We start from the raw sequence: 27,586 nt of genomic DNA on the forward strand, positions 1-27,586 counted from the left end.
AGGGTGAAAGAAAATGTGATGTTTTCAGAATCTTGTGACAAATGCATTTAAAAAAAAAAATAGCATGTCTTAAAAACCTACAATGCATGCCACAGAATGACAGGAAAGAGACAATGCTCAATGTGTTAAGAATGGCTTGATTTTTAGATTTGACACATGTGTTTGAGATTGGAATGGTAAGAGATGATTCTATAAGAGCTTTCAATGACTGCATAAACATTTTATTATCCTACAGGTCAGAAGTCCAGGTGGGCTCATTAGGTCTTCTGCTTAGAGTCTCACAAGATTAAAACTGAGTGTTGGCAGCGCTGTGGTTCTTATTGGAGGCTCTGGGGGAAGCTCATTCAGGTCGTTGGCCTGATTCAGTTCCTTGTTGTTGTAGGACTAAGGTCTTTGTTTCCTTGCTGACTGCCAGCCAGGGGCTTGTCTTTGCTCCTAGGGACTGCCTGCGTCCCTTCTCATGCTTTCCATATTGTCCCCTGTAAGAAATTTTTAGATGCATAGTCTGGGAACCACAGATGAGGATGGGGAAAATGTTTCTCCAAGAAGAACTTAGTATGTTAAATCAGTGAGTATATATAGAAGGTAGGAGGGTGTTCTTGTAGTTATGTGATTATTCATTGCCACTTCTTGGAATTTATTCTTTTTGAAATCCACTCGGCCAGGAATTTTAGTAAAACCAAATGAAAAGGAAGGATCTGTGCATAGTCGAGAGGCTGAATCAGCAAGAACATGCTTCACTTGGGCCCTGGGATGCCGTCCTCTGCCTTGTTCTGTTCCACGACTTTTTCAGTAGCTCGTACAGAGATCTCAAATGTGATGGACCTGTGGGAGGACCAGCGCTGGGGGCCATGAAAGGTACTGGGGGGCTGTCAGGATCTAAAGAACACAGATGTTCTTGGGATCCACAAAAACATTCCAGCTGGGTGTGGGGGCGAAGAGGACCAGGGCATGTTTGAGAGTGGGGAGTGGGGAAGATTCTAGACAACCCACCCATGCCAGCATCAACAAGAGGTGCTATTTCTGAATTTATCCGCTTTTACATGTTGGGTTTCTAAATGCGATTACGGTTGCTGTTTGTGGAGCACGCCCCACTACTTTAAAAAAAAGAAAAAAAGAAAAAAGAGGAAAAGAAACAAAACAAGAAACCTTGAAAATTTCTTACCTAATCCAGGTTCTTTTTTGAATAGATTTCCTTAACTTCTTAAACTCCTTCCAGTCTCATTATCTATTAGTTTATCAATGCTAATCAAAACCAGCCCAATAAAATATAATGGGGATACATTTAAGTATCAAAAAAAAAAATCAATTGCATTTAAGTTTTAAAAAAATCAATAATCTAAAATAGAGAATACCCGATTTGACAGCAATTCTAATGAAAAATAATTTAATACAGGTCAACAGCATACCCACTCCTCCCCTCCGAATACCCTGGTCTACGACAAAGTGGGGTTTTCCATCTCAAACCCTGTATTGCTTTGTCCCTCCATTTTTGTTCTCTCCTGCCCTCTGCTGAGTCCCTTTCTACCGCAAGTCTTCCTTCGCCTTGGGTACCTTTCCCCTCCTGGCCCAGCTCTTTGTAGAATCATCTTTGATACCATCAGCTGGATTTGTTTTCCCTTCCTTTAGGCACTTAGCATCTTCCACCTTACCTGAGAGTTATTTGATTTTTTATATTATTATGCAAACTCCTTGAGTCAAGGACTAGTCATTCCTGATAGTCGTGTCCCTTGGATCCAAATTAATTTCTTTCATGTCACAATTTTTTCACAAACACGGGTTGAATGAATGTAGAACAACATTAGGTTACTACTTATAAAATGTAACTGGCCATATTTATGAAAAGGCACACAGGAAGTTCTTATCTCTCTTTTCTCAGTCTGGTGCCGGCTGACTCAGAGTCTTATGTCCCACCACAACTGCCATATTTGATAAGAGACAGGCAGACCGTGGGGAGGGGAGAATGCAGAAGAGAGGGACAGTGATGGAGGATACATCACCTCGAAATGGTTGAAAACAGTTGGGCATATTTGTCTTGGAGGAGTTAAAAATGAGGGCAGTTTGGTAGCAGGCTCCATCTCTTAGAAGGGCTGACTTATCAGAAAGGGGGTAAGCTGATGGCAAGGAAGAAACTAGGTCCTTTTGGAGAGCTCACGTGGAACCATTCAGCAGCAGAAGATGTTTAATCCTGTGACTGTCAGCTCCCAAGTACAAGTGTGATACAGATGTTTAGTCACCATCCAGGAAGCACTAGAGCAGTGGTTCCCAGACCCTGCCGATATTTGAAATCACCTGGGGACTTGTTAAAAGTACACATGCCCAGGAGATTCAGTGTCAGTAGATCTAGGAGTAGAAATCAGGGATCTGAATGTAAAACATTCAGCCAGCCCAAAAACCGCTGGACTGGAGGACCACACTCATCCCTTCCAGCTTTGATAAGCTGGTATGCGTAGTTGACTCATTGCTTTTAAGTCAGTGGCCTCTTTGAGGCAGAATTCTTAAACATCCTCTTCAGCTGAGTTACTTCACTTCACAAATTGAACTTAAGGTGGGTCAGGAGCTCGTCTAATGAGGCCAAGAGGTCTGTTCTTTTTATAAAAGTGATACATGGACAGTTCCTCAAAATAGTAAACATAGTTACTCTAAGACTCAGCAATCCCACTCATAGACGTACAGTTGACCTTCGAACAACATGGGTTTGAACTATGCGGGTCCACTTTTTCTTTTTTCCAATAAATGCTTTAAATATATTTTCTCTGTCTTATGATTTTCTTAACACTTTCTTTTCTCTAGCTCATTTTATAGTAAGAATATAGTATATAATACATATAACCTACAAAACATGTGCTAATCAACTGTTTATGTTTTTGGTAAGGCTTCCGGTCAACAGTAGGTGATTAGCAGTCAAGTCTTTGGGGAGTCAAAAGTCATATGCGGATTTTCAGCTGCACGGAGTTCAGTGCCTCTAACCCCCAGCATTGTTCAACGGTCAACTGTATAGCCAAGAGAAATATAAACATAGGTCTACATAAAAACCTATATACAGTCTTCATAATACCCAAAAGGTGGATACAATCCAGATGTCTATCAAGTGGAGAATAAACAAAATGCAGTATGTCCATACAATGGCATATTATTTGACAACCAAAAGGAATAGAGTACTGATACACACTGCAATGTGGATGAACCATGAACCTGGTGGATTTATCACTAGGCTGTATCAGATCAGGGAGACCAGAGAGAATGGAAGGACTTGTGATGGGGGGTACTGAACAGTCAGGGGTCTGACATGTCCTGAAGGTTGGATATTCCTATTGGGAGTTTCCGGTACCTCAGAAATCCACTTACCAGGAGCAGGGTCTTCAGAGGACATGCTGTGGGATGAGTGTGACATAATTTGGCTTGAGGGAGAGGGGAGCAGGAGGAGAGAAGGTTTAGGTAGAATTGTAGTAACTATAGGAGGAGAATATTGACCAAATGCCAATGTGGGAACGTGGCACCTTGAATGTACAGGCAGAGAAAGTCAGGGAGAGAAAATCTGTTGTGTTGAGCATTCCACAGAGTCACAGTTCTTACTCACTTTCTTTGCAGAATGAACCCAAGGCTGATACAGCCCAACACACGGTGCTTTGTGTGGCTCTGTCTGTTGCCAGCTTGCACAGTGACAGTGGAGTAACCCTTTAACTTCCATTTCCTCCGCTGTTAAATTTTGAACCATCCTTTATTCAGAGACATCTTCTGGGTTAGCCTTTTTATGATAACTGATAAGGTGTCGGGAATCTACTGCACATAAAGGCGATAACTTTGATGTAGTTTTAAGTTCTAGAGTTTTTGCTGACAGACTTCTAGCCCCCTACCCCAAAGTAAATACCTTTTAATTATATACTGTGGAAAATCTCTTTTTAAATTCTCTCTTTTCCAGGTAGTAGATAAGAAAACAAAATATATATATGAAAGATTAAAAACATGATCCTTCACCCACCTCAAATTATCTGAAGAGAGTAATAAAGTGGCAAATCCCTTTTACTCTCAGAAAGCCTAACTTCCTCACTCATCAAAGCAAGTGGGAGGGACTTGGCAAGTCACTGGATGGAGAAAATGTTTCGAGTTTAATTGTTATCAAACAAAACTGTTTCCAAGTCTGCGGAGAGGACATGCTCGCCCCTGATGCATTCAGTATGTGTGTAAAATGTCAGCTTCTGGAGGATGTACGCCTCGTGCTGTCTCAGTATGAGGTCCCTGCTGAGCAGCCAACAGGATGTAACAGCTTTGAGTTGCTTAACTGTTTGCACTCAGAACTGCAGCAGCGGCTGTCCCTGCTCATGGTCAGAGTCTGCCCCAGCCATCAGCCCCTGAACCTCCAAACGTCTGACCTCATTATCCCCAGCAGAATCTGAGCCCTATATTGTAATGCACCTCATGTCGCTCAGACAGGCACATGTCAGCAGACAGCTCTGATAGTATGTTTGGCATGCCATCTCCTGTCCTTCCGTGCCACCAACCCCTCTCTCTTTTCTGCCTTCCCAGTATGTGACTTCAGAGACAATGCACTTACCAGGATCAAATCTCCCTGCTTGTCCTAGAATCCGGGAGAGTGTTATCTTTCACCTGCAGGTTTGGTTTTCCTGCCAGCTTGGCGTGTGTGGTACTTTAGAAGAAGCCAAGGCAGCATCTCAAGCGAGGATGTTCTATCCCAATGTGGGCTTTTATCTGTCCCTCCCAGGCTATGCTGGTGGCAGTGCTGGGTCTCATCATAGGTTATCATAAATTAGACTTTAGGGCTCCAGTTATAATGCGAGGTTCACAATGTGTCTGGCATAGAGGAAATGAGGGCTAGGTGTGCCAGCTTTGAGTGTGGTGGAAAATGAATAACACTGAATTTAATGTAATAGTAGCTATTACATTTTATTTCTCTCAAATCAGACAAGGTGACTTTCACTATGATTTTCCTCCATAGAGATTTGCATGAGTATTCAGCTCTTCCTATCATCATCATCATCATATATCTATTAGCTTCTTCTATGGAAAAGCATCCCCAAAGTTTAGTGAATTAAAATAACAACACTTTGCTGTCGCTAGGGAGTCCACAGATCAGCTGGATGATTCTGCTGACCTGGTCTGGGCTTGACCAATCTCAGATGGGCTCACTCACGCTTCTGCAATTGCTGACAGGTCTACTGGCGGCTACCTGGTCCAAGATGGCATCTCTCACATAACCGCTAGTTGGTTGGGCCACATGTCTCTCATCATCCAACAGTCTAGCCTGGGATCATCCTCTCATGGCATAGACGAATAGAAGCAACAAGGTCCCTGGAGACCTAGGTTCAGAACTCCCATAACATCAGGACTATTTTATTTTGTTGGTCTGAGCAAGTCACAAGAGCAGTGTGGATTCGAGGGGTGGAGAAATGGACTCTACCTCTTTAGGGGAGAAGCTTCAGTGTTATGTTGTAAAGAGGCCTGAGTACAGAGAGGTAATCATTGAGGCCATTTTTGCAAACAGTCTATCTCAAATAATAACAGTTATTATTATTATTTTGTTGGGCCCTCAAAAGGCTACAGAATTTGTTGCTTTTCTTGCAGTGGTAGAAAAAATCAGGCAAAGATGTGAATTAACCAGCAGGGGTAGATAAAGAGTCTTGGAACAGAAGCCTTCTCTGCACTGCATGTATTTTCATCTGCCCCCTTTTCTACATCTGAGAACTAAGCTTTTTTTTTTTTTTTAACGTATTCTCTTTGAACGTTATGAAAGCCAAAGTTGTCTAAAATGAGACCGACTGCTTTCTTAGACTCTATTATGTTGGCCTAATTACATATCAGCAAAATGTTTTTCTGGGGCATTGTGTATAAGACAAAGAGGAAAACAGCATCTCCAGCCGGCCCAGTGTCCTTGCCCCTCCTCCCTCAGGCTGGCGGAGGCAGTGGTCCTGCAGGAGGCCTGGGGGAGGATGGGCCAGGAAGGCAGAGCTGCTGCAGCGTCCACTGGCTCTGAGGGGTTGTCTTTTCCCCAGAGAGAAGGAAGGAGCAAGTCATTCCTTCCTCTCTCCTTCCCTCCACCACACCTCATGGTGGTTTCCATCTGGTGGGGGAACCAGATGCTTACTCTCCCCACCATCCTCTGGACCGGGATCTCCTGGGGCTGAAGAAGAGGCTCACATGTCTTTGCTTCCCAGGTGCCCAGCACAGAGCCAGGTTGGCTGAATGTGGAGATTTGTAAATGAATAATGGCGCCAGGCATTGCTTTGTGCTTTAGAATACTGAAGGACTTGCTGAGTTTCCTGTGTGCCTGCCCCAGTGTTACCACATCCACTTTCCCTCTGATAAATAGAGGTGGTAAGTTCCTTCTTTCCAGTGTGGCATTCTCCTCCCGCCCTGCCTTCGGATCTCTTGTTTCACCTTTTGAGGGCACGATTCTTATCTTCCCCACATGCCATTGTGGCCTGGGTCTCTGCCTCCTGGGCACAGTCAAGACAGACCCCCAGGTTTCCTGAGACCATGTTTACACATCCTTTCTTATCCTCACTACCAGCCACTGCCCAACTTCAGCTTCTGCTCACTCCCGTCTGCAGGAGACCCAGTCCTCAGGCAGCTTCACGCCTCCTAGAGTTTTCAGCTACCCTGTGTTGGCGAATGCCTCCAAATCTTTTATTCATCCTAACTTTTCCCTGGCTTTAGACTGCGTATTAGTTTTGTATTGCTGTCGCAATAAGTTACTACAAATTTATTAGCTTAAAACAACAGAAATTTATTTTCTTACAGTTCTGGAGTCCAAAATGAGTTTTAAGAGATTAAAATCAAGATGTTGGCAGAGCTGCATTCTTTTTGGAGACTTTAGTAGAGAACCCGTTCCTTGACTTTTCAACTTCCAGAGGCCGTCCTGCCCCAGGCCAGTCACCTCTGACCTCTGCTTTCATCCTCATACCTCTGACTCTGACGCTCCTCCTGCCTCTCCTTCAAAGGACCCTTTTGGATTAAACTGAGCCCACCTGGATAATTCCCTATGTCCGGATCCTTAACTTAATCGCATCTGCCAAAGCCCTTTTACCATGGAAGGTAACATACTCCCAGGACATCTTTTGGGGGAATGGGTGGTGGGCATTATTCTTTCTACCATGGGTGCCCTTCACCTAGCTGCCTCTTGGACCTTCACAGAGTTCCTCAAACTCAACATATCTAAAATGTGGTTTGTTCCCTCTCACAGCCCTCTTGTCCTGCATTCCTTGGTTCAACACATGAGCAGTCGTTACCCAGGCCCCCAAGGCATCGTATGGATAAAACATAATTTATTTAACAAGCTCAACATTGATGGACACTTGAGTGGTCTTCATTGTTTTGCTATTGCAAAGTTCTCCAGTGAATATCTTTGTACATTTGTCATATTTTATATATAGGATCAATTCCCAGAATTGAGATTGTTGGGTCAAAGGGTGAATGTACAGTAGTCTCTTCTTATCCATGGGGGATACCCCTAGTGGTTCCATGACCCCTAATGGAGGCCCAAAACCGTGGGTAGTACCAAACCCTAGATATACTATGTTTTTTCTTGTACATACATACCTATGGCATGGTAGGAGATGTAATTTATAAATTATAAATTAGGCACAGTAGGAGGTTAACAACAATAGTAATAAAATAGAGCAATTTTAACAATATACCATAATAAAAGTTATGTGAATGTGGTCTCTATCACTCAACATAATTTATTGTGCTGTACTCACCTTTTCACTTAAAGGAAGCACTTTACGGCTTTCTTTGGCATATCTGAATTGCCAGAATCACTACTCTTGCACTTCGGGCCATTATTAAGGAAAATAAGGGTCACTCAAGGCCAATCACTCTGACGCCTGCTTCTAACCTCACACCTCTCTCTCTGACTCTGACTTCTGGGTTCCCAGTTAGAAAGGGCTTCCAATAGGCCCTTGAAAAATTAAAACAATAAGATTGCATTAAATATGGGGGATTGGGCACAGGCCTGTCTTTCTTCTCTCTTCTGAAAAATTGCAGTGAAATAATACTAAAGGAGTGATAGGTAGATAGATGCTAGTCAATTATCATTATTCATGGATTTCATATTTGTAAAATGTATTTGTAATCCCAAAAGCAATACTTCCTAAAATGTATTTGTAATCCCAAAAGCAATACTCTTGGTGCTTTCACCATCACTTGTGGATATAGGTAGAGTGGCAAAAAAATTTGAGTCGCCAGTGTGCGACCCAGCTAAGGTGAAAGTCTGCCTTCTTGTTTTAACTCTCATAAACAAGCGTCCCTTTTGCGGTCTGCGTAGTGCCATTTTTTTCACATTTTTGTGCTTTTTGTTTTGTTGATTTCTCTGCTTAAAATGACCCCAAGCATCAGGCTAAAGTACTGTCTAGTGTTCCTAAGTGTAAGAAGGCCATGATGTGCCTTACAGAGCAAATATGTGTGTTGGACGAGTTTTATTCAGGCATGAGTTATTAATGCTGTTGGCCATGAATTCAAAGTTAATGACGCAATAGTGTGTATTAACAAGGTGCCTGTAAACAGAAATACATACAAAACGAGTTTCTATATTGATCAGGTGGTGAAGATGTTATGATCAGAGGCTTTCAGGAACCTAACCCTCTATTTCCCCTAGGAGCAATGATTCAGTCTTCACTGATTCAGTGTTTGTGTTTGTGACGACATTACAGAACGAAACTCTCATGAATAATGAAAATTGACCGTAGATAGGTTGATGAATAGATACCCAGAAAGAATGAAAAGATTGAAAGAAGAAAAAGTAGAAGATGAGTCATTTCCACAAATTTTCAGAAGATGGATAGTGCACAGAGGATGCTAATTGATTTAGCAAAGTGAAAGGAGCTGCAACCTGGATGTAGAAGGGAGCCATTTTCTCTCGCAGAGCCTGAGAAAAGCTCTGGCCTTCAAAGCATAAACTTCCATGGGATGGTGGGAAGTGAACTGCAGAGCTGAAGACCAGGGCATTGGCTTAAAGTCCTTTACAGTGCGGTGACATTCCCAGCCCCCATCTCTGCCTCATGCAACCTGGTAACTGTAGAGATAATACAGGGTTCAAAAGAAATCACTTAAAATAAAGAAATAAAATATATGCATGGAGGAAACAAAAACAAGATATTATAAAAAAATGAGTCAAAAGAAAACTTTTGGGTCTTAAAAACAGGGCAGTGGGAAATTTAAAACAATTTAAAAAGTCTGTAAAATGAAAGTAAACTAAAAAGACAGAATAAGAAATGGGAGGGTAATAAAATGAAAATATCAATCCTACATTTGACTAATAGGAAGTCCAGAAAGAAGACAGAGAATGGAAAAGAGAAAAATTATCAAAAAAAAGGCAAACACTTTTCAGAACTGAAGGACAAGAATGCTCAGATTGCAAAGCCATCAAGTGTATAGCCCTTCAAGTAAAAAAAAAAAAAAAAAAAAACCCCACACCAAGACACATTAGGAAATTCTGGAACTTCATGGGGAAAAATATCCTAAAATCTTCCAAAGCAACGCAACAGGTTACACTCAGAGTATTAGTAATCAAAAGAGGTATCGCAAAACATCGAGAAGCCAGTGGAACAATCCTTTCAAAATTTTAATGGAAAAATAGATTTCATCCCAGACTTCTGTACCCAGACTGTTAGTTTAAGGGTGAAAACAAAGACATTTTTAGGGATTCAGGGATTCAGATGACTTCCAGGACTTCATTTCCTAGAGAGCCACTAAAGAGTGTACTCAAGTAGAATGCGAGAGAACCAAGAAAGAAAACACCCCCCATGGAGAGAGAACCCAGGCCGGCAAGGCATTCAGACCAGACTGGAGCAAGGGCACAGAAAGCTCCAGAAATGATGTCTCCAGAGGAAAAAAATAGAACTAATGTATCTAGGCACATGGGCTTTATTTATGGGCATAAAATAGAGGTGTCGGAACCCAGGGAATGAATTAGTGATAAATTGGTGCACAACTAGGCAGATGAAAAAAAATTGAGGTCACAATTTAACTCCAGGAAAAAGAAAAGATTATATGAAAAGGAAGGCCGGGTCACAGGGCATTATTTGACCAGCTCAAGTTGAGCAATATTTGCAAAGTCGTAATAATATAAATATTGACAAGCTTAATTAAAATTACGTGATAACTGTTTGGGCCACTAAGAAAGAAGAAGTAAGGAATGTGTCTGGGAGCACTAAGTCTTTCTTTCCCATGATAGGAAATCAAAAGATATCTAGAATTGACGAGTAAAGAAATAGTTGTAGAAACGTACCCAGCCAATAGGTGTTGGGCATTAATGTTTTGGTAGCAATTTTACAAATGATGCACAAGTATTTTTTGCAGTTGCTTTGCCTCAGGTGCCGTCTCGGTGAAAGGCTAGGGCTTTGTGGCTGTTTAGAACAGGGGCAAACAATCCCCAGTCACTGTTTTCAGATGCAGAGACCGTCCCAGGGCTGGTCCCACACACTTCAGACATGGGAAATTGAATTCCTATCTTCGTTTACAATCATGTATAAGGAGCAAAATCTTTTAAACTGCTTTTCTCTCAGATAGCTTCCCCAAACAAATCGGAACAAGAGAAAAGAGACGAGCAAACTGATATTCAGGAAACAAACTTTCTCACTGGACCAGTGTGTTACCTCCTCATTATTTCCCTGCACGGAGGATCTTGAAAAAGTGATCAAAAGGCAAATGCATATCTTCATAAACTATACTCTCTTGTCATAATTTCTGGAGGGTAAGAGAAGGGATGCCTGTTTCTTTAGTTGATTCGCAACCACCAGAGAGATATGGGGAACAAAGGAAAAAAGAGCCCTAAACACAAATGAATTCCTTCTGTACAAGTTGAAGAACCACAGGACATGCTCCATTTTTTTTTTTAACACTCCAGGTGTGATGTGAGATTACGTATCCGCACAGGAGAGTGGAGAGTTAATTAAAATTTTTGCTCCTATTCCCAGAAAGAAATGTCTTTTCGTTTGATAAGCAGGCTGGCTTTGGAGTGCTGTTTGTGCTTTTCTCTCCTCACTAGAGTGTCACAGAAAGACAGATCAAAGGGAGCCTGCCGTCCATATAGGTTTCCTACCAGCTTTCTTAGCTAATAGACTTGAAAGCGTCTTCCACTGACTGCGTGGGGCTGGTGTCATATTTTAGAAATGCCATCTTACTGTGTTGATAATATGCAAAGCAGCTTTGATAGATGCTATGGAAAACCACATTTAACATTAATTACATCAAAACCAGCCCAAATAGTCATAGGAGTGGGAGAGTTTAGCGGAGTGTAACACCCCACCCCGTACCGTTTGTATTTTACTTTTCAACCCACCGTGTGACAGCCAGATATTAACGCTTGAGATGGAACCATCAGCTCTTTCAAGCAGGGTTAGGTTTTGTTATGTTTTTCCTTTTCCCTTTAGTCTTTTTGATTCTGTACCCTCTGGCTGATATCTCCTACCCAGAGAGGATAAAACTGTTTGGGAGAAATCCTGCTGTCTTTCTCTTTAAGACAGTGACAAAATGAAATAAAATGGAGCAAACTAGAAGCAGCCCTGACGAGGCCTGTCTGAGCAGGCAGGTCAGGCAGCAGCAGAGGGCATCCATTGTCTCGCTGCTCTGGGTACCCGTGGAGAAAACCCAGCCAGGGCACAGTCACCAATGAAAGGACTCCATTCTGCCACTCAGGGCTTTGTGAGGCGCCAAAGCTTGTCCTGGTTGCCATGGCTACTGTCTGATTGTAGCGGGTTTGTCACAGTGCGTGATAAAGTGGGAAGGTTATTCTTGATAGGCCCAAGTAATCATAACCTCGCAAAGCTCGAGAGTGTGGATTTAACGTTTTTTTTTCCCTCCTCTCTTTAAATCAGGAATGAAGGGGTGGGGGCAGGGCTTCTCAGGATGAAGCCGCCACAGCAGGTGCCCAGCATGAGGGCTACTGGCTGTACTGGTCTGGAAGGGCGGTCCCCAGGTGTCCAGGGTGGGTCATCTGCTGCCATCTCTGGCCTGAGTGCGGCCTCAGACACAGGGCCAGAAGAGGATCCCCTCAGATAGCCCTCTTGTAAATGAATTGGTTATATACTTGTACCCTCTCTCCTTCTTTCCTCCCTTCTCTCTTTCTCTTCCTGCTCCCCCATCCTTTAACTTCTTTTCCTTTTCTCCTCCTCCTTCCCGTTGTCCCTCCTCCCTTCTTTTCTCCCCACCCTTCTCCCCTTCCCTCTATGCCCTTCAGCTATAGTAGTATTTCTAGCAGAAGTACTGCCGACATGGAGAATGGAGGGAAAGGTAAGGTCTGAGGTAATAGCGGATGGATGCTGGCCACAGAATCGAAGACTCTTTCTGTCATGGGAAGAGACCTAATGGGTTATCTAGACAGTGCTTCTAAGACTTGGCTGCATCAGAATTCCTGGGAGGACTCTTTAAAACAGAGTTCCAGGTCCCGTACCCAAAGTTGCTGATCTGGTAGGTCTGGGTTGGGTCTCAAGACACTGCATTTCTAACAAGTTCCCAAGTGTTGCTGATGCTGCTGGCTCAGGGCCCACATTTTGAGAACCACTGAAATAAGCCAAGACTTATTTTATACAGTTGGAGAAACAGGCTCCCAGAGGATAAATTGGTTGCCAGTGATTCAGGTGTCTTGGTAGCTACACTGGGATAGGTACCAAGTGATAGGAGCTTTAAAAGCCACTTGAAGAGGCAGCGCTGGTTGTTCCCTTACCTCTCTTCCAGCCCCCTGGCCCAAGGCAGCCAGACGAGCTGGTTTTGTTCCCAAAAGGTCTCCAGCAGGACAGCCACTCGCCACGATGGCCCCTCTGCACAGTGCCGCTCCCCAGTTAAGCCCACCCTCCTTGGTGCCCTAGGCCCAGCGTGGTCTTTCATATGTATGTGCCAGAGTTCTGCCCTGGAGTGCCCTTCCCCACCTCTGCCTGTCAAATTCCTCCCAGCCCTGAGCCCCAGGAAGTCTGCCTGGACACCACGGCCTGCATCCTTCCTTGTCTGCTCGCACTCGAAGCCTCATGGCCCTGCTCTCAGGCCATTTTGTGTTTTGGCTACTTGCATGTCTGTGCTGTTGCCTGTGCTGGGCTGTGACCTCCAGCGGCAGGACAGGGCTTCACCTTCGTACCCACCATGGCTCCAAATACTGGCTGAATGAATGCGTGTGGACACCTCAGTTGGAAGGAACCTGGACACACTCTTGAGTTGTTCGGAAGCCACCTAAGAGAGGTGGGGAGGCCAGTGTAGACACAGGACCAGAGTGCAGACAGCACATCGAGTGTCAGTGAGGAACCCAGAGTAAGAAATTAGGCCCGACGCACGGAGAAAGCATGACATGGAACCCAGTGCAGTAGCCTCCCTTTGGGGGTGTCTCCCTGTGGGAGCAAGACTGCATTTTTAAATTCGAAGGCAAGTGTTAGGCAAGTCTCCCTGCCCGCCGCACTGATTTGAAATAAAACCCAGGCAGCGTTCATTTACCCCTTCGCGGCAGGCTGCGTAACAGGTGAGGCTCGTGTGTATGTGTTGGGTGCGGGGGGGAGGCGGCCATGGCTGCACGCAAATGACTTGATCATTTGTCAAATGTCATTTAACTCCCCACGACACACTCCAGGATCATCTGGAGCAGCATGTGTTGTCATACGCCCTGAATACGTCTTTGAGGTGAGGTGATTGTGCTTCATTGAAACTCACAGGAGGCTATTTGTCCAGACAAGAATAAAACAAAGTTAATGGATCAATCCTTTGGCTCTAACTCCTTGCCAACCATGCGGACTGATATAGGGCCAGGAAAGAGTCCCATGTTGGTAGTTTGGCTCTGAACTCTTTAAACAGAATCAGAGCCAGGGCCTCCGAGCTGCAGGATACCCTACCTCCTTCTGCTTTGTTGAGTTGGCGGGTTGAATGATCCCCCTCTCAGTCACTCAGCTGTCAGCTTGCAGCGGCAGCATCTCTCACAGTGGCCTTTCTCCCTTAGGGTGTCGAGGTGCAGACAGACTACGTGCCCCTGCTGAACTCACTGGCAGCCTACGGCTGGCAGCTCACCTGTGTGCTACCAACTCCGGTCGTCAAGACTAACAGGTAACAGTAACAGTCATTGTTATTTTTGAACACTTAACTCTGTGCCAGGTACTGTTCCCGATAAGCAACTTCATGTACATAACTTATTTAACCCTGCGACGAGCCTGTGAGGTTGGTGTGGTCACATAAACTCCAGCCGGGAAGTGGCGGAGCTAGGGTTTCAGATTCTAAACCCCCTCCCTCAGAGCACTCCCCTACACCCTTCTTTCTACCTGGGGAGCCTTGGCCATTATTGCCCAGCATGTCAGAGATGAGCCACCTGGATGAGGAGGCTCAAGGCTCAGGTACAAAAGAAATCCAGCTCCCACTCTGTGCCCTGTGCTGGGCTAGTTAGGTGCTCTGTATATAAACTCTCATTTAGTCCTCAAAAATCCTATGAGGTGGACTTTTAAAAATAAAACCCATCTTACAGCTGAAGAGAGTGTGGCCAAGGAGTGTGGCCAAGGAGATAACCCATCTCTGTGGGGCTGCTGACCAGCTCTATGATCTTGCCCAAGATCTTGCCCAAGATCATAGAGCTGGTCAGCAGCCCCACAGAGATGTGAAGACCTGGAGCCTTGGTCTGTGCTTTGGCACTCCTTACAAGTTCACATTCTCGGTCTTCTGTCCATGCTCAGCTCTGCCTACCGTCCCTTGAGCCCAAGGTCTTATCTCTGTTATACCAACTAGACAAGGCCTTCCTGTGTTTGGGGTTTGCTATCTAAACTAGTCCTCCTAACTGTTCTGTGGGGTTATAAGCATAGATATGATTTCCATTTTACGAATGAGGAAACTGAGGCTCAGAGAGGCTTAGTCACACAGCCACTGAGTGGCAGAACCTGGGGTTAGAACCTCTGTCTGAGAGTCAGGGGCTCCTTCTCCTACACCAGGTCACCTCTTTGCTGACCTATAGGGAGCCCCCTCCTGTGGCCCTCAGTGCTCTGCCTGCCCCGAATCCTGCTGCATACCCACCACTGCAGGGCGATGGACAGCATGAGGCAAGGCCGGCAATCTAGGGAGATAGCAGGGCCGTGCAGGCCAGAGCCCAGGCTGAGGAGAGAGAAGGATGGTGACGATCAGTGCCTGTCCTGGGTCCCTCCACAACCTGTCTGGGCCCTCAACATGTCTCCCTCCTGACAGTGGGGCACGGTAGGTCTGTGTACCTGCAGAAGCCAGTCTGCAGCAACCTTTGGGCCCCCTGGCCACTGGGGGTCACCATATTGTGTCTCAGCCAAGACTTCTGTGGGCACAGGGCAATGCAGCAGAGTATGAAGAACCCTGGATTGTGGCCTGCAGACTTGAACCCAAGTGCTGAGTCCACCACCTTGGTCAAGTCATGTAGCTTCTTTGAGTCTGTTTCATAGTCCATGAGATGGAAGAACAGAGGACAAGAATCACCATGATAATGTATTTGAATGCGAAGCCCCTGCTGGTTCTGAGCTAAGCCCAGCGGGTGCAGACAGGTCTGTCTGTCTGTGTCTCGGATAGTCATACTTGCTAAACGATTCTCCCTAATCTTCCATTTCCCTGTGCCTTAAATCAGGGGTCCCCAATCCCCAGGCCATGGACCAGTACCAGTCAGTGGCCAGTTAGGAACCAGGCCACACAGCAGGAGGTGAGCAGTGGGCGAGCAAGCGAAGCTTCATCTGTATTTGCAGCTGCTCCCCAGCGTTAGCATCACCACCTCAGCTCCACTTCAGGTCATCGGGCATTAGATTCTCATAGGAGCACCGGTCTCTGGTGCCAAAAATGCTGGGATCACTGCTTTAAATGAGTCCTCATGCTGCAGTGAGAGAATGCACACGACCAGGCAGATCTGAGCTTGAATCTCGGCTGTGTACTCTGGAACCTGCTCCTTAAACGAGCTTTTGTTTTCTGTCTGTAAAGGTGTCTGTCCCAGCCCTTGGAATGCTGTGGTGAGGCCTAAATGAGCCGTTATGTGTGGAATCACCCAACCTAGCACTGGAATAAAATAGAAAATATCAGTCCTCTCCATTCTTACCCTCCGACACTCCATGTTAGTGACATGTTGCCTCAGCAGAGAAGACATTTACAAAATAGAGATTTAAGAAAGTGATGGGAAGGGTGGAGGCTGGGGAGAAAACAATGATCTTCTTTACAATATTTCCAGCCTCTTTAAAGGCAGCTCCGTGGGGTCCTGCCTTCCTGAGAGAAAGGTGCTCTCACTGTGCCATAAAAATGAGCAGGTCCCTGAAGGACCCCTCACCTTTGTTAATGCCAATCCCTGCCTTTCTGCCTGCCCTTCATCTGTGTGCCTGCAGGAGCGACGTGGCCCTGCTGCTCCCTGAAAGTTAATCAGGCTGTGTCTGGGACCCTTTGCAAAGCCAGCCCTCCACCTGCTGTCCCTGTGATGGCAGAGGGCAGAGCTCTGCACCCAGGTCCTCATCTCCCTGCCTTTCTGGGCCAGCCAGGCCCCTCATGGACTCACTACCAAAGACAGCTTTGGAAAAGGCCTGCCACCCTTTAAGATTTGCTTTAAGAAGCTAGTTTGTCATCATTTGCCCAGGATGCTAGCTGTTATTTCACATCAAGAGAGTGGAGTTTCCAGCTGTGAAGCTGACTTTGCTGGGACACCCACGAAGCTTTGTTGGGCCCCTAAGATAGCCCCTCGGAAGCAAAGGTGGATGGTCTGAGGGCTGGAGAGAGAGGGGGTGCTTCTCGATTCTGACCTCTCACTATTTGGTGGCAGGTTTTCTTTCCGCAGGTGGCTATGAAGTTGGGGACCACAGCATAGGTACGAGGTTTGGTTCTCCCAGGTGTAACATAATTCATTCTCAGCTCCGATGTGTTACAGGGAGGGAAATGTGTCCACCAAGCAGATTGTCTTTCTTCAGAGACCGTGTCTACCTCAGAAAATCAAGAAGAAGGAGTCAAAGGTAAGTGACCTTGACCACATTTCTCAGATGTCCTTAGCAGAGCTTCATCTTTGAGTGGATGTGTCTGCAGCATGTGGATAGACAGCCTGCTCTAGCTTCCAAGGGCTCTGGGCCCAAGGACATCTGAGCCCCTTGGCGAACTGAATCAGGTCTGAGGCTGCCAAAATGGGACAGGTGAGGGCACTGGAGGGCCTTGTCTGCCAGTGTCCTGCTGGTCAGGGCAGAAGAGCAGGTTCTTCTGGACACTCAAGCGTGCCAGATATTCCCACTAGGCTAAAAATAGGGCCACGAAGTCAGCTGCAGTCTGACAGGACCGGGGGCGGGAGGAATGGCTTGATCGCAGGCCCAGCTTCTCTGTGTCTTCATCTCATTACAAGCTGGCTGGAGGTTTGGCTTGCCCATTGGATCCCTCAGGACATCAGAAGTTTGGTGACTTGGGCAGACAGACCCTGCCAGAGCCCCTTTTTGACAGGCCATGACTCAGAAGCCTCTGAATAACAATGGCTGGTATAGACAGAGGCCAGCCAGCCTTAGCCTGTGGCAGTGAGTCATCAGGTCATGCTGTTCTGGGGGTCTTTTTCCGTTACCAATGTCATATGAGCCGTCCAAGAAAGACAGTCACACCAAGGGACCGTGACCATTCTGAGAATATTTCTTTTGTTTGATGAAGTTGTGCCCAAGTCCTTCCCTTGCATCAGATGATTCTGATGTTTCGCAACCCCACGCTTTGCAGCTGGAGGGTGATTTTTCCTGTGGATGTTTCACCAATTACTCAGGAGGAAGCAAGTGAGTTGAGGGAACCTGCCAAAGCGAAGTCAGGTGTCACCTGGAGCCAGCTCGCTCTACTTTTGATGGCCGAGGCCACGCTCTGCTGCAGAGCCTGCTGGGCCTGCAGCCTCCTCACGCCTGGCATCATCCTTCTGCTCACCACTCTGGTTCCTCGTGTTCTTTGGACATGGAACCCAGACAGGAGCACCAAACAAGTGAACAGATTAAAGCAGCCCCTCGTCAGCTAACATTCGGGGGGAGGGTTTCTTATATGGGAGGAACGCCAAGGAAATGGTGCCTTGAAGCCAGATGGGGTGGAATACAGAGGACGGTCTCTCTCCAAGCTCTGAGACGCTAATGTGACAGGTGACAGCAGCAGAGAACCAGAAGGCAACCGCCAAGTCCACCATTAACCACCAGGCACAGTCCGCTGCCGGCTGGAAGATGGATCTGCCTGACTGTTGTCAGTTGCTGCCTAGCCATAGGCTCCCAGGGACTCTGTGCATTCACAGAGTGACATTCAGCAACAGCGCAGGCAGTGTTTTGGTCAGACACCAAAAGAAACCTGCTTCCGCCTTTAAGAGAGAGAGGCGGTGCTGCCTTTTCTTGCCAGCTCTCCTGGTGGCGGTGCTGGCAAATCCCAAAGCAGAGACATGCAGTTTGATTTTGGTGAAAGCCGTGCATCTCACAGAGGGAGATAAGCCAGTGGAAACTTGAGCAGACAGGGAGATGTTAGAGGTAGAGTTTTAAAGCTGCTGTAAGAAGGTAGGATGACTTTCCTCAGAGAAAATCCAGAGAGGATGGGAATCATTTATTTTCTGGTCGGTGGACACTTCCAACCCCAATCAACTCTACTGCTGTCAGATGCTTTCTCTTTCAATGTACTCATTTATCCCCTACTCATTCAGAGGATTGGCTGGCGCCGAGCCCTTGTTCCATGTGACCTAAAGAGGTCACCTGACTCGTGGAATCCCAGAGAAGGGACTTCGAAGCAGGCGTTTCCTCGTCGTCCCTGTCATTCGCTCCTCAGCTGACTCAGGTCAGCGTTCTGCTCCCACAAGGTCTGTGTGCCCCTGTGACTGTGACGGCAACTCCCCGCTGGTCCTCGCCCTGCCCGAGCTCCCTGCAGCACTGGTGCTGTCAGCTGCCCTCCACCTCTCGAGTCACCTTTTTCTCTGGGCTCTGTCCCACCATCCTCTCCTGGTTTTCCAGCAGGTTCCTCAGGGTTCAGACTCAGCCCCACTTCTCCTCTCACTCTCTTACCTCTTAGAAAATCTCATTCATGCACAGAGTGAGAAATCCTCATTCACCTCCTGTGTGGATGACTCTAGCTGCATTGTCACCCTTGCTTCTCCCCTGAGGCCCCAACTCCACCTGCCCTATCACTGCTCAGTGATCTCAGAGCAAAGCGTGACTTTGTCCCTCCCCCACACCTCCTTCTACCTAGAGGAATGAACCACCAGCGACCCAGAGGCACCCACCCGCCTCGGGGTCATCCTTGACACGCCCCACCTCCTTCTCCCATATTCAGTCCGTCCTTAACACATGTCTATTTTAGGTCCTAGAAACTCTGAGATCCTCCACTTCTCTTCATTCTCACCTGCCTCAACTACTCCAGCCTCCTAGTGACAGGTCTCACTTCAGATATGTTTTCCACCCTGTGCCAAACTGACCTTTCGAAAAAGCAGATTGAATCATGTCGCCCCACTGCTTAAAACAGTTCTAAAGCTTTGTAATATTATTAAGATAAAGATAGAAATCTGTGATGTGGTCCACAAGCCCCTGTGCGATCCGGCCCCATGTTCTGCTTTCCAACTGTGTCGGCCTTCATGTTCTTCCATGTCCCTTCCTGCCCCAGGGCCTTCGCTTTGCCTGTTCCCTCTGCTAGGACACTCTATTCCTTGGTATTTCCCCAGGACAGTGTTCTCTGCTCTCAGGCTCGTTTGTGATATATACGGAAGAAGCGCGTTCCTCCCTTTCAGAGCTCTCCTCTCGTGTCTAATTATTTGTGCCTATCCTTTTATCCTCTACCAACAGAGTCAGTCTAGGAGAGCAGAGACCTTTTATTCTGACTGTTGTATGCCCAGCACTTGGCTTTTAGTCGATACTTGACAAATATTTGTTGAATCGGTGAATGAGTAATCAAAATTCTGAGCCGGGGGACATGCATATTATGTCTAGCACTGAAATTTAAGAAAAGAAATCCCAAGGTTGGCACACCAAGGACGCAGTCCTCTAAACCAGCAAAATGGACAAAATTCTCCAATCAAGACTTTTCAGCATTTGAAAGAAACCTCTTCGTGTGTATGCGAGTGTGGCTTTCAAAGCAAATATGAAACTCCTTCGAAGGTAATAGGTGGTTTCTATGACACCGGAGAAGTTTTCTTTCCTGCTAAACTACTTGAAGTAGAGACAGATAACGGACAGTTTTTAAAATGTGCGAATTAAATCCATTAGCCCCTGCTGACATGGAATTCTGGACACACTCTGCTGTAGCATGAAGGATTTTTTTTTTTCTTCCCCGCAGTTGTTTCTGACATGGATGGCTAGTTGGAATCTTCCTTGGTTTAGGCACCAACGGCACACGCAAGTGCCATAGACACCCTGTTTGGGAAGGCACCCAGCATCGTGCAGCCTAACTTACAGCTTGTTAAGTTCAGAGGTTCTCCCTAGTACTGCTCAGGATATGGAACACGGTCTCCAGGCTGGACGGCCTGCCTTTAAGTGGGGATGTTGTCGTCCTCCCCCTAGAAACACAACCCAGAAAGCTGGCACTGTCCTAGGGGCTGCCACGTCCCTGCCTCTTCTTGCTTTCTGAGTTGTCACCTTTTTGAGACTTGGGCTCTGGAGCAATTTTTGTTGTTTGTTGGAGACTGTGACTGTCCCTACCTTAAAGGAAGAAGAGAAGCCTGGGTGATGAAGGGAGCAGGTGTGAAGATGGAAGGGAGGGAGACAGAGGAAGCCCTTCCATGGAGAGCACGGCTCAGGGCAGGGGGAGGTTGAGGGGCAGGTGCTTTTTTCCAAGCTGCCTCTTACACAGCTAAACTCTGCTCAGGTGCTTTTCTTAGCTTGGTGGTTCTCAGTATCAGCAGTATCAGCCTCACCTGGGAGCTTGTTAGCAATGCAACATCTCCCTCCCCTCCCCAGGCCCACTGAGTCAGAAACTCAGAGATAGGGTGAATGATCTGTTTGAAGGAGCCCTCCCAGTGATTCTGATCCCCACTCCAGTCTGAGAGCCAGTGTCTTAGTTGAACAGTTCAGGGCCCTTCTAGGCTCACCTTTGGACCTCCATCCAAATTTTATCATTATTGATTTTTTTTAATGGGTCTGTGAGGAAGACTTCAGTGTAGATATTCGTTTTCAGTAAACCAAACCAAAGAATCTTTAATAGCAGTTAAACCTGGACTTCCATTAGCTAACCACTTGGCCTAGTGAGTCAAGCTGCTGACCTAGCAGATGCATCTGAACAAGGTGAAGTCTGAAAGGTGAGGCACTTATGCATTGGGCTGAATCATCCAAAGGTGTGTGGCCTCTCCATTTGCTTCCTCTCCTCCCTTCCCTCTAAGACAGTAGTCTAAAGCCTTTCTTCCACCAAGAATGAGAGGCCGGAAGGGTAGTGTAGAACCAGAGACACCAGTGTTCAAATTCCAGCTCTGCTATTTCCTAGCTATATGATCTTAGGCAAGTTACTTTACCTCTCTGAACCTCTGCATGCTCATCTAAGATGGTGCTAACAACACCTATTGGGAGTGTTGCTTTGGGGATTCTGGGAAATGGGGAAACCTTGTCACGGTGTGAGACACACTCTAGCACCTTGGTATGTGTTTGTTTGTTTGCTCGTTCCGTGTTTGTTTGTTCTGACACAGGTGTTCTATAGGCACTCTTCCTTTGCAATTCAGAACATGTAGCTTTTAGATTCTACGGACCCTGAATTTTGGCCACTGCTAGTTCCCTGCTTCATGAGAATGTCCCCACAAAGGAGAGAAGAAGAAAAGGAGGACAAGGGAAGACTCAAGTCAGAGAGCCTCCTGGGAACCTGGCTACAGCACCTGGGACAGCTGTGGTGGGATCAGGGGGCCGAGGCAGCACGAACCCATCTGAGGACAGAAAATAGTGCGATCCTAGGAGGCATTTGGCTTGGCAGTGATCATTCTGCAGGACAGAAAACATTGGCTGGAATAGGTCCCTTCCAACTCTGTGCTTACTGTCCCAAATCCTCTTGTGCCCAGCAGTCCAGGCAGGTTCCTGGAGCAAAGTGGCTGGTATGCCTGCCACAGGCCCCTTCTGTAGTCTGTGTCCTCCGGTGACATCATATCAGGAGAGCAACAAAATGTAGTCTTCTTCAGGAAGCCGGATATGGCTGGGTGTCCAGAGGAACCACAGACGTTCTGCTGTTTAATTAGCAAGAGCAGCCCTTGAGAGCATGCCTAGGTTTGCATGAGAAAATAAATAGTGCCCAGGATGGAATGTGGCACAGGTGGAAGCGGTCTTGGTTGTACACCTCCCAACTGCAGGGGGCGCTATTCACATTCATGTCAGTGTAAATGGGTCCCTGGGTTGGGCACCACAGCCCTGTTGGCAGAGACAACTATTTTAGAGGTGAGGAACTTGAGAGTTGGAGAGATTAATAACTTGCCCAAGGACTGAAAGCTAACAAGTGCCAGAACTGAGATTTGAACCAGGGTCTCAGTTGCCATACTACAGTGCTTTGATGTTATAGCATTTAGGCCCTTTCAGCCAAAGCAATCTCACCACTTTTTTTAGCAAAAGTAAAACTGCTTCCGACTCCCCTGATAGCTGACTGACTCGTGGAATACTGTATATAGGCAGGCTTAACTGGCCTTTTTCTGAAAACATGCAAAATGCAGAGGCTTTTACTAGTTGGGGACATCGATTTTTTAAGACTCTTCCATTGAGCTTGAATTAAAATGCAGCAGCAGCTGCTGCATATGACGAGGCAGCAATTACGAACCATGGTCATGTGTGCCCAAGAGCCACAGAGGGCTGGCGCTGGAGGCAGCGGCAGTGGCTGTGAGGTCTGAAGTCAGCATCCTACACTGGTGGTTAGAAGCTGAGATGCCTACTTGTCAGTCCTGGCTGAAGTGGGCACCATTGGGGTGGGGGTCTGAGGCACCGCTTTGCCCGTAGAGGGGTTCTGTTTTGGGGAACTCATGGCTTAGGTGGAAAAATCTCAAACCATCCCCAGAAGGGAAGTCTGTCAGCTGTAGTATGAGAGAGAGAATGCCAAAAAATGAGTGTCTGGGGAAAAACTCATCCAACATTGTAGGCGAGTTCATATGGGGACTTTTGTGGGAGGGTGGGGTGGCGGAGGACAGGGTAAATGTTAAATCCTAACCTCAACATGTACTTTGCTCTTTTTTCTCTTCTTTGATGGAATAGTTAAAATTACCTGTCTTGTCCAAAAGGTGTTCAATATAAGAATCCTATGAGGTGTTTTATCTCAGAACCCTGTGAATGTTCAGTGCCACTGAAAACTCTGCGATGGTGGCAGATTTTCTTAAATTTACATAGCCCATTTTTGGTTTTTCCTAGCAAAGCACTCAATTATTTACAATGTGGTAAAGCCTTAAGAAACCATTTTCCAGTGATGGTGCAATTGCATTCCTGGGCTCCCTCTCCAGCCCAGCAAGAAGTCGCCAGAACCAAAGGCCCCTTTTATTTTTCTTTCAATAACAGAATGTCTAAGATTTAAGTCCGTATTTGGTGAAACCAGTGTGATGTGACTGAAGTTGGAAGAAATGACCGTGGGGGGAACATAAAGCCCTCTGTGACCCGTGGGTCACTGAGCTGCACTTGCACACTGGCCAAGTGGCATGTGCAGAATCTAGTCCCATGACTCCCCTCCTCCCAGTGAGACCACTCCGTGCAACTGGGGGTCCTGACTCTGGCCTCTACCCACCCATCTCTCTCTTCTCTGGGGTTTTGCTCTTGTCCTTTGTGCCTTTCACACCTGGGCCCAACGCGTCCCGAAGAACCTGTGGCTCCCATCTTCCTGAGTGTATGCGGCACGGATCTCTGGCATCTGACTCTGAGGGTCCCGGCCCAGAGCAGACCGGCCCCCGCCTCTGAGGTGGAGGCCATCCACGGCATACAGACCCCCAAGGAGGACAAAGGTCAGAGGGTCTTTTGCTCAGGAAAATTGGGGGACCCCTGATGTTTGGGGAGTAGAAGAAGGCTGCAGTTCTGCTGAGTCGTTAGCCCACAGAATTCATTCCTCTTTCATAAATCCAGTGCCCCGTTACTCCGAGACTTCCAAGGTGTTCTCCTTAACACCCTTCAGTGTTTCCACGTCTTCTCAAGCTCGTGTGCCCAGATTTGTTCCAAGCATGCAGGCTCCTGAACTGTCTTCCTCTGGGACAGTCGTGTAGTCGACAGACTCTGCAGGGCTTTGAATGTTTCCCCTCTTTTTCTTCCTTAAATTAATTTCTCTTTTTGGAGATCAACCAGAAATAATGTGCAGAGGCACTAGTCCCTCCTTACTAAATCCTGGGCTATGTTTTGACTCTAAAATTACAAGACTGGTTCACCCTGAAACGCAGGCTTGGCCGGGCTCTGTCCTCCTCCCATTCATTCACCCCACAAGCAGTGTTTGAGTGCCTGCTCTGTGCCAGGCACTGTGCTGTGCCCCAGGGACACAAGAGTAAGTAGGACAGGTGGCATCCTCGACCTAATGAAACTTACATCTGGTGTCAATAATGGTAACAGCAAACATACCTGGTATAGTATGTGCTGGGCACGGTGCTATGACATGGATTATCACATCACTGAAATCACATAAATACCCTCTAAGGCAGGGCTTGACAAACTACAGCTCATGGTCCACATCCAGCCCACCACCTGATTTTGTAGATAAAGTGTTATTGGAACAGTCACACTCGTTTGCCTACATATTATCTATGACTGCTTTTCTGCAAGAACGGTAAATGGTTGCAGCAGAGACCCTGTGACCAGAAAGCTTAAAATATTTATTATCGTCTATAGAAAAAGTTATCTGACCTTGCTTTTATAGCAAATCAGGTTAGCAGTCTTGATTTCAGTTAGAGTGATGTCCCCCTTGTATAGATGAGAACACTGAGCTGTAGAACTAAGCCAGCGAGAGGTGGAATTTGGACTCTTCACAGGAGGTCGCACTCCAGGCTTGGATATGACCTGGTGTTCTTGCCCATTTCTTACTGACTACACCCCCTGGGCCCTCCCTGAGTCTCTGTTGACGTCCCTGTCACATGGGGGAAATGCTTGATTGCAGGTGGAGCTTCCTGGGAAGCAGACTCTGAGATAGATTTGGATAGAGGAAGTTTTAAGGGGGAGCAGCTCAGGAACACCTGAGGGGAAAGATGGGTGCCGGAGTGGGCAGAGGGAGTTGAGCTGCGATCCAGTCACTGTAGTGGCCTCAGTCAACCTTCCAGGTAGCTCTGGAGCTGGGATGGCCTTTCAGAGTTGTCCCGAGTTGGGACAAGCTGGATGGGATCCCGCCGTACCCCACCTGGACCAGTCATTGGTCGTAGGTTGCCCAAAGAAGGAAGTGTGACCTTCACTGAAAATGGTGGGGGGGGTGTCAGCAGAGAGGGGTTCAGTGACGGCTGTCAGCAGGCAGCAGTCCCCACGGCTGGAGCGGTAAGCCCTCTAGTCCCACAGGAGAATCTGGATGCCCCACATCCTGTGCCCTTCTAACTCAGGTGAGAGAACGCCAGCCCCAGTGCCTGGTAATCCACAGCCTGCCCAGAATGGAAGCGAGTAGCCAGAGCCCCGGCACTTAAGGGTAGGCCCCGTGTCCCCTCTCCCATTCTCGTCATCAAAATGATAGGATTTCTCTTTCCAAGCCTTCGGTATGGGGTCAATTGAAAGAAGTACCCCTCGGCCCCCACAACACTCTGAAATCCACCCCTGGAATACACCTCATGAAAGGCATCAAGCAGGCACTCGCCGTGGGGATGATGTGTGTGGGCTGTAATGTTTGGTGCCGCTAATGCTCCGCCCCAGGAAGGCGGGGAATTAGGTGTCTTGCTGCAAAAAATGATGTGGGTGTGAATGCAAGCGGACATTCAAGTAAAGCTCCAGGTTCACGGGGACTGCCTTTATTTATCCCCATACTCTCTGATTTTTAGTTTCAGTGGCGATTCTCCCGAGAAGACATGCACAGCAGGCAGATGAGGAAATCCAAAGGTAAACTCAGTGCCAGGGACAAGCGACAAGCAGAAGAAAATGAGAAGAATTTAGAAGACCAGTTTTCCAAAGCTGGAGATGTGGGAAACTGTGTGCTGAGCCAGCAGCAAGAAGAAGGAGCCTCTGAGGAAATGAAGGTCCAAGAGGTCACAGGAAAACAGCTGTGTTCTGACAGCCGATGCTGTGTGGAGAATGGTCCTGCCGGCCACTGCGGGGCACCGGAGGGGGGTTGTGAGGGGCACTCGGGTCCCGGAGACGATGCCAGGGAGGGAGGTGCTGAGGAAGTGGCTGCAGAGCCCGAGACAGCAGAAGACAACTGAGCCTCAGGCAGTCGGAGCTAAAGCCAGAAGAGTTGGCCAACCCAGGGCACTGTGCCGGCAGCCGGGTCGGGGCCTGGTTTGCCCTGGTGTCCCCTGTTGCTCTTTGGCTTGGTTTGACCTCTCCTTGTGAGCTCGCCCGGGCCCTCCAAGGGCCGGCTCCCTGACAGTGTTGGTTTCTGCACATGCATTTGATACGTGTTGTAATGCCCCAGTGTTAGAATGCAGGAGGTCGGGTTATTTCTTCTAGACCTCGGGGCTGGAAGCCCAGCCCTGGCTCCGTCACTCCTCAGTGGGAGGGTTGGATCATCCAGTGCCTGTATCTGCCCCCCCCCCAGGGCCTCCAGGGAGCATTCGGGTCAAGTCCATGGGCCTCCCTGGCTACAAACCAAGACTGTGTGATGTTCATTCCCACACCCCCCAGGGGCAGTGTCCGTCCCTTGCTGTTTTCCACAGCTACCTGGTAATTGTAACAACCCCTGGAGCCCTGTCAGCTGCTCCTTGCCACCTGAACCCCCCAGACCCTGCTGCTTTGGCAAAGAAACTGACATTAGGGAGAGGGGAGGTGCCCCACCTCCTAGCTTTTCTTATTCCCATAGATACTGGTGATCTAGAAACGAAGAGGTAATTCTGTTTGTGCACCTGCTCTTGCAGAATGTCCAAGAAAGTATTCTGTGTTAGTATTAATGCCAAAAAATTTTTAAAGGTTTTGTATTCATCACATCATGTGAACACACGTTTTTTCTGTCATTTCAGGGCAACCCGCCTGGTTGGATGTCCTTGTTATGTGCTATTTTAATCAGTGTATCATTGGCCAAGTTGTTTCCCATGTATGCTATCACATGTTTATATCGTCCAGAAAGTATTGTTAAGGCTTTAAGTAGATGCAACTGGCAAACCTTGGAGAGAGAATGCCAAGTGTCTTGACCAAAACAACAGCCTGTCTCTTCTCTTTCTGGTTTAGTTACTTAAAGCAATAAATCATCTATGAGTTAATGCATTGAGAGTATTGAGTATTTATTGTATCATAACGAAAACTCCTAGCTTGATGTCCAGAGGACTCAACCCCACATCCCTCATTTATTTTTCATAAGTTTCTAACTCCTGGCAACACGATGATTTTGGAGAAAATGAGGCTCCTATGGGAAACAGCAGAGCCAAGTGATCCCACTGTGCTTTCTTGTCATTTGTAGAAAGAAGACAGAAAGTGGGATTCAGGTGCCGCCATGTGGGTCGGGGTTCAGCAGCCTCCCATTGCCCAGGGGGATGGAGACAAATACCTTTTGTAAACAAACAAAGCCCCACGCCAGTTTCTAAGCATGTTTTCAAGCTTTTAAGTAAATTATTTAATGAGGCAGTTCTTTTCCTTGTTTGCAACTTTACTAAAATAACACACATTTGTAA

General features: G+C 47.0%; 1 protein-coding gene across 1 annotated transcript in view; it reads left to right on the forward strand.

The window, feature by feature from the left end:
• RFTN1 (raftlin, lipid raft linker 1) overlaps positions 1–27,182 on the forward strand; it is a 185,477-nt gene extending 158,295 nt beyond the window's left edge. The window contains exons 8-10 of the mRNA XM_039837049.1: positions 13,934–14,037; positions 16,832–16,913; positions 25,808–27,182. Of these exons, the coding sequence (XP_039692983.1) occupies positions 13,934–14,037; positions 16,832–16,913; positions 25,808–26,185 (564 nt within the window). The 3' untranslated portion in view covers positions 26,186–27,182. The remainder of the gene's footprint in view (positions 1–13,933; positions 14,038–16,831; positions 16,914–25,807) is intronic.
• Positions 27,183–27,586: the final 404 nt, after the last annotated feature.

This window comes from Pteropus medius, unplaced genomic scaffold (genome assembly GCF_902729225.1).
Source record: "Pteropus medius unplaced genomic scaffold, Ma_sr-lr_union100, whole genome shotgun sequence".
NCBI classification, from domain to species: Eukaryota; Metazoa; Chordata; class Mammalia; order Chiroptera; family Pteropodidae; genus Pteropus; species Pteropus medius.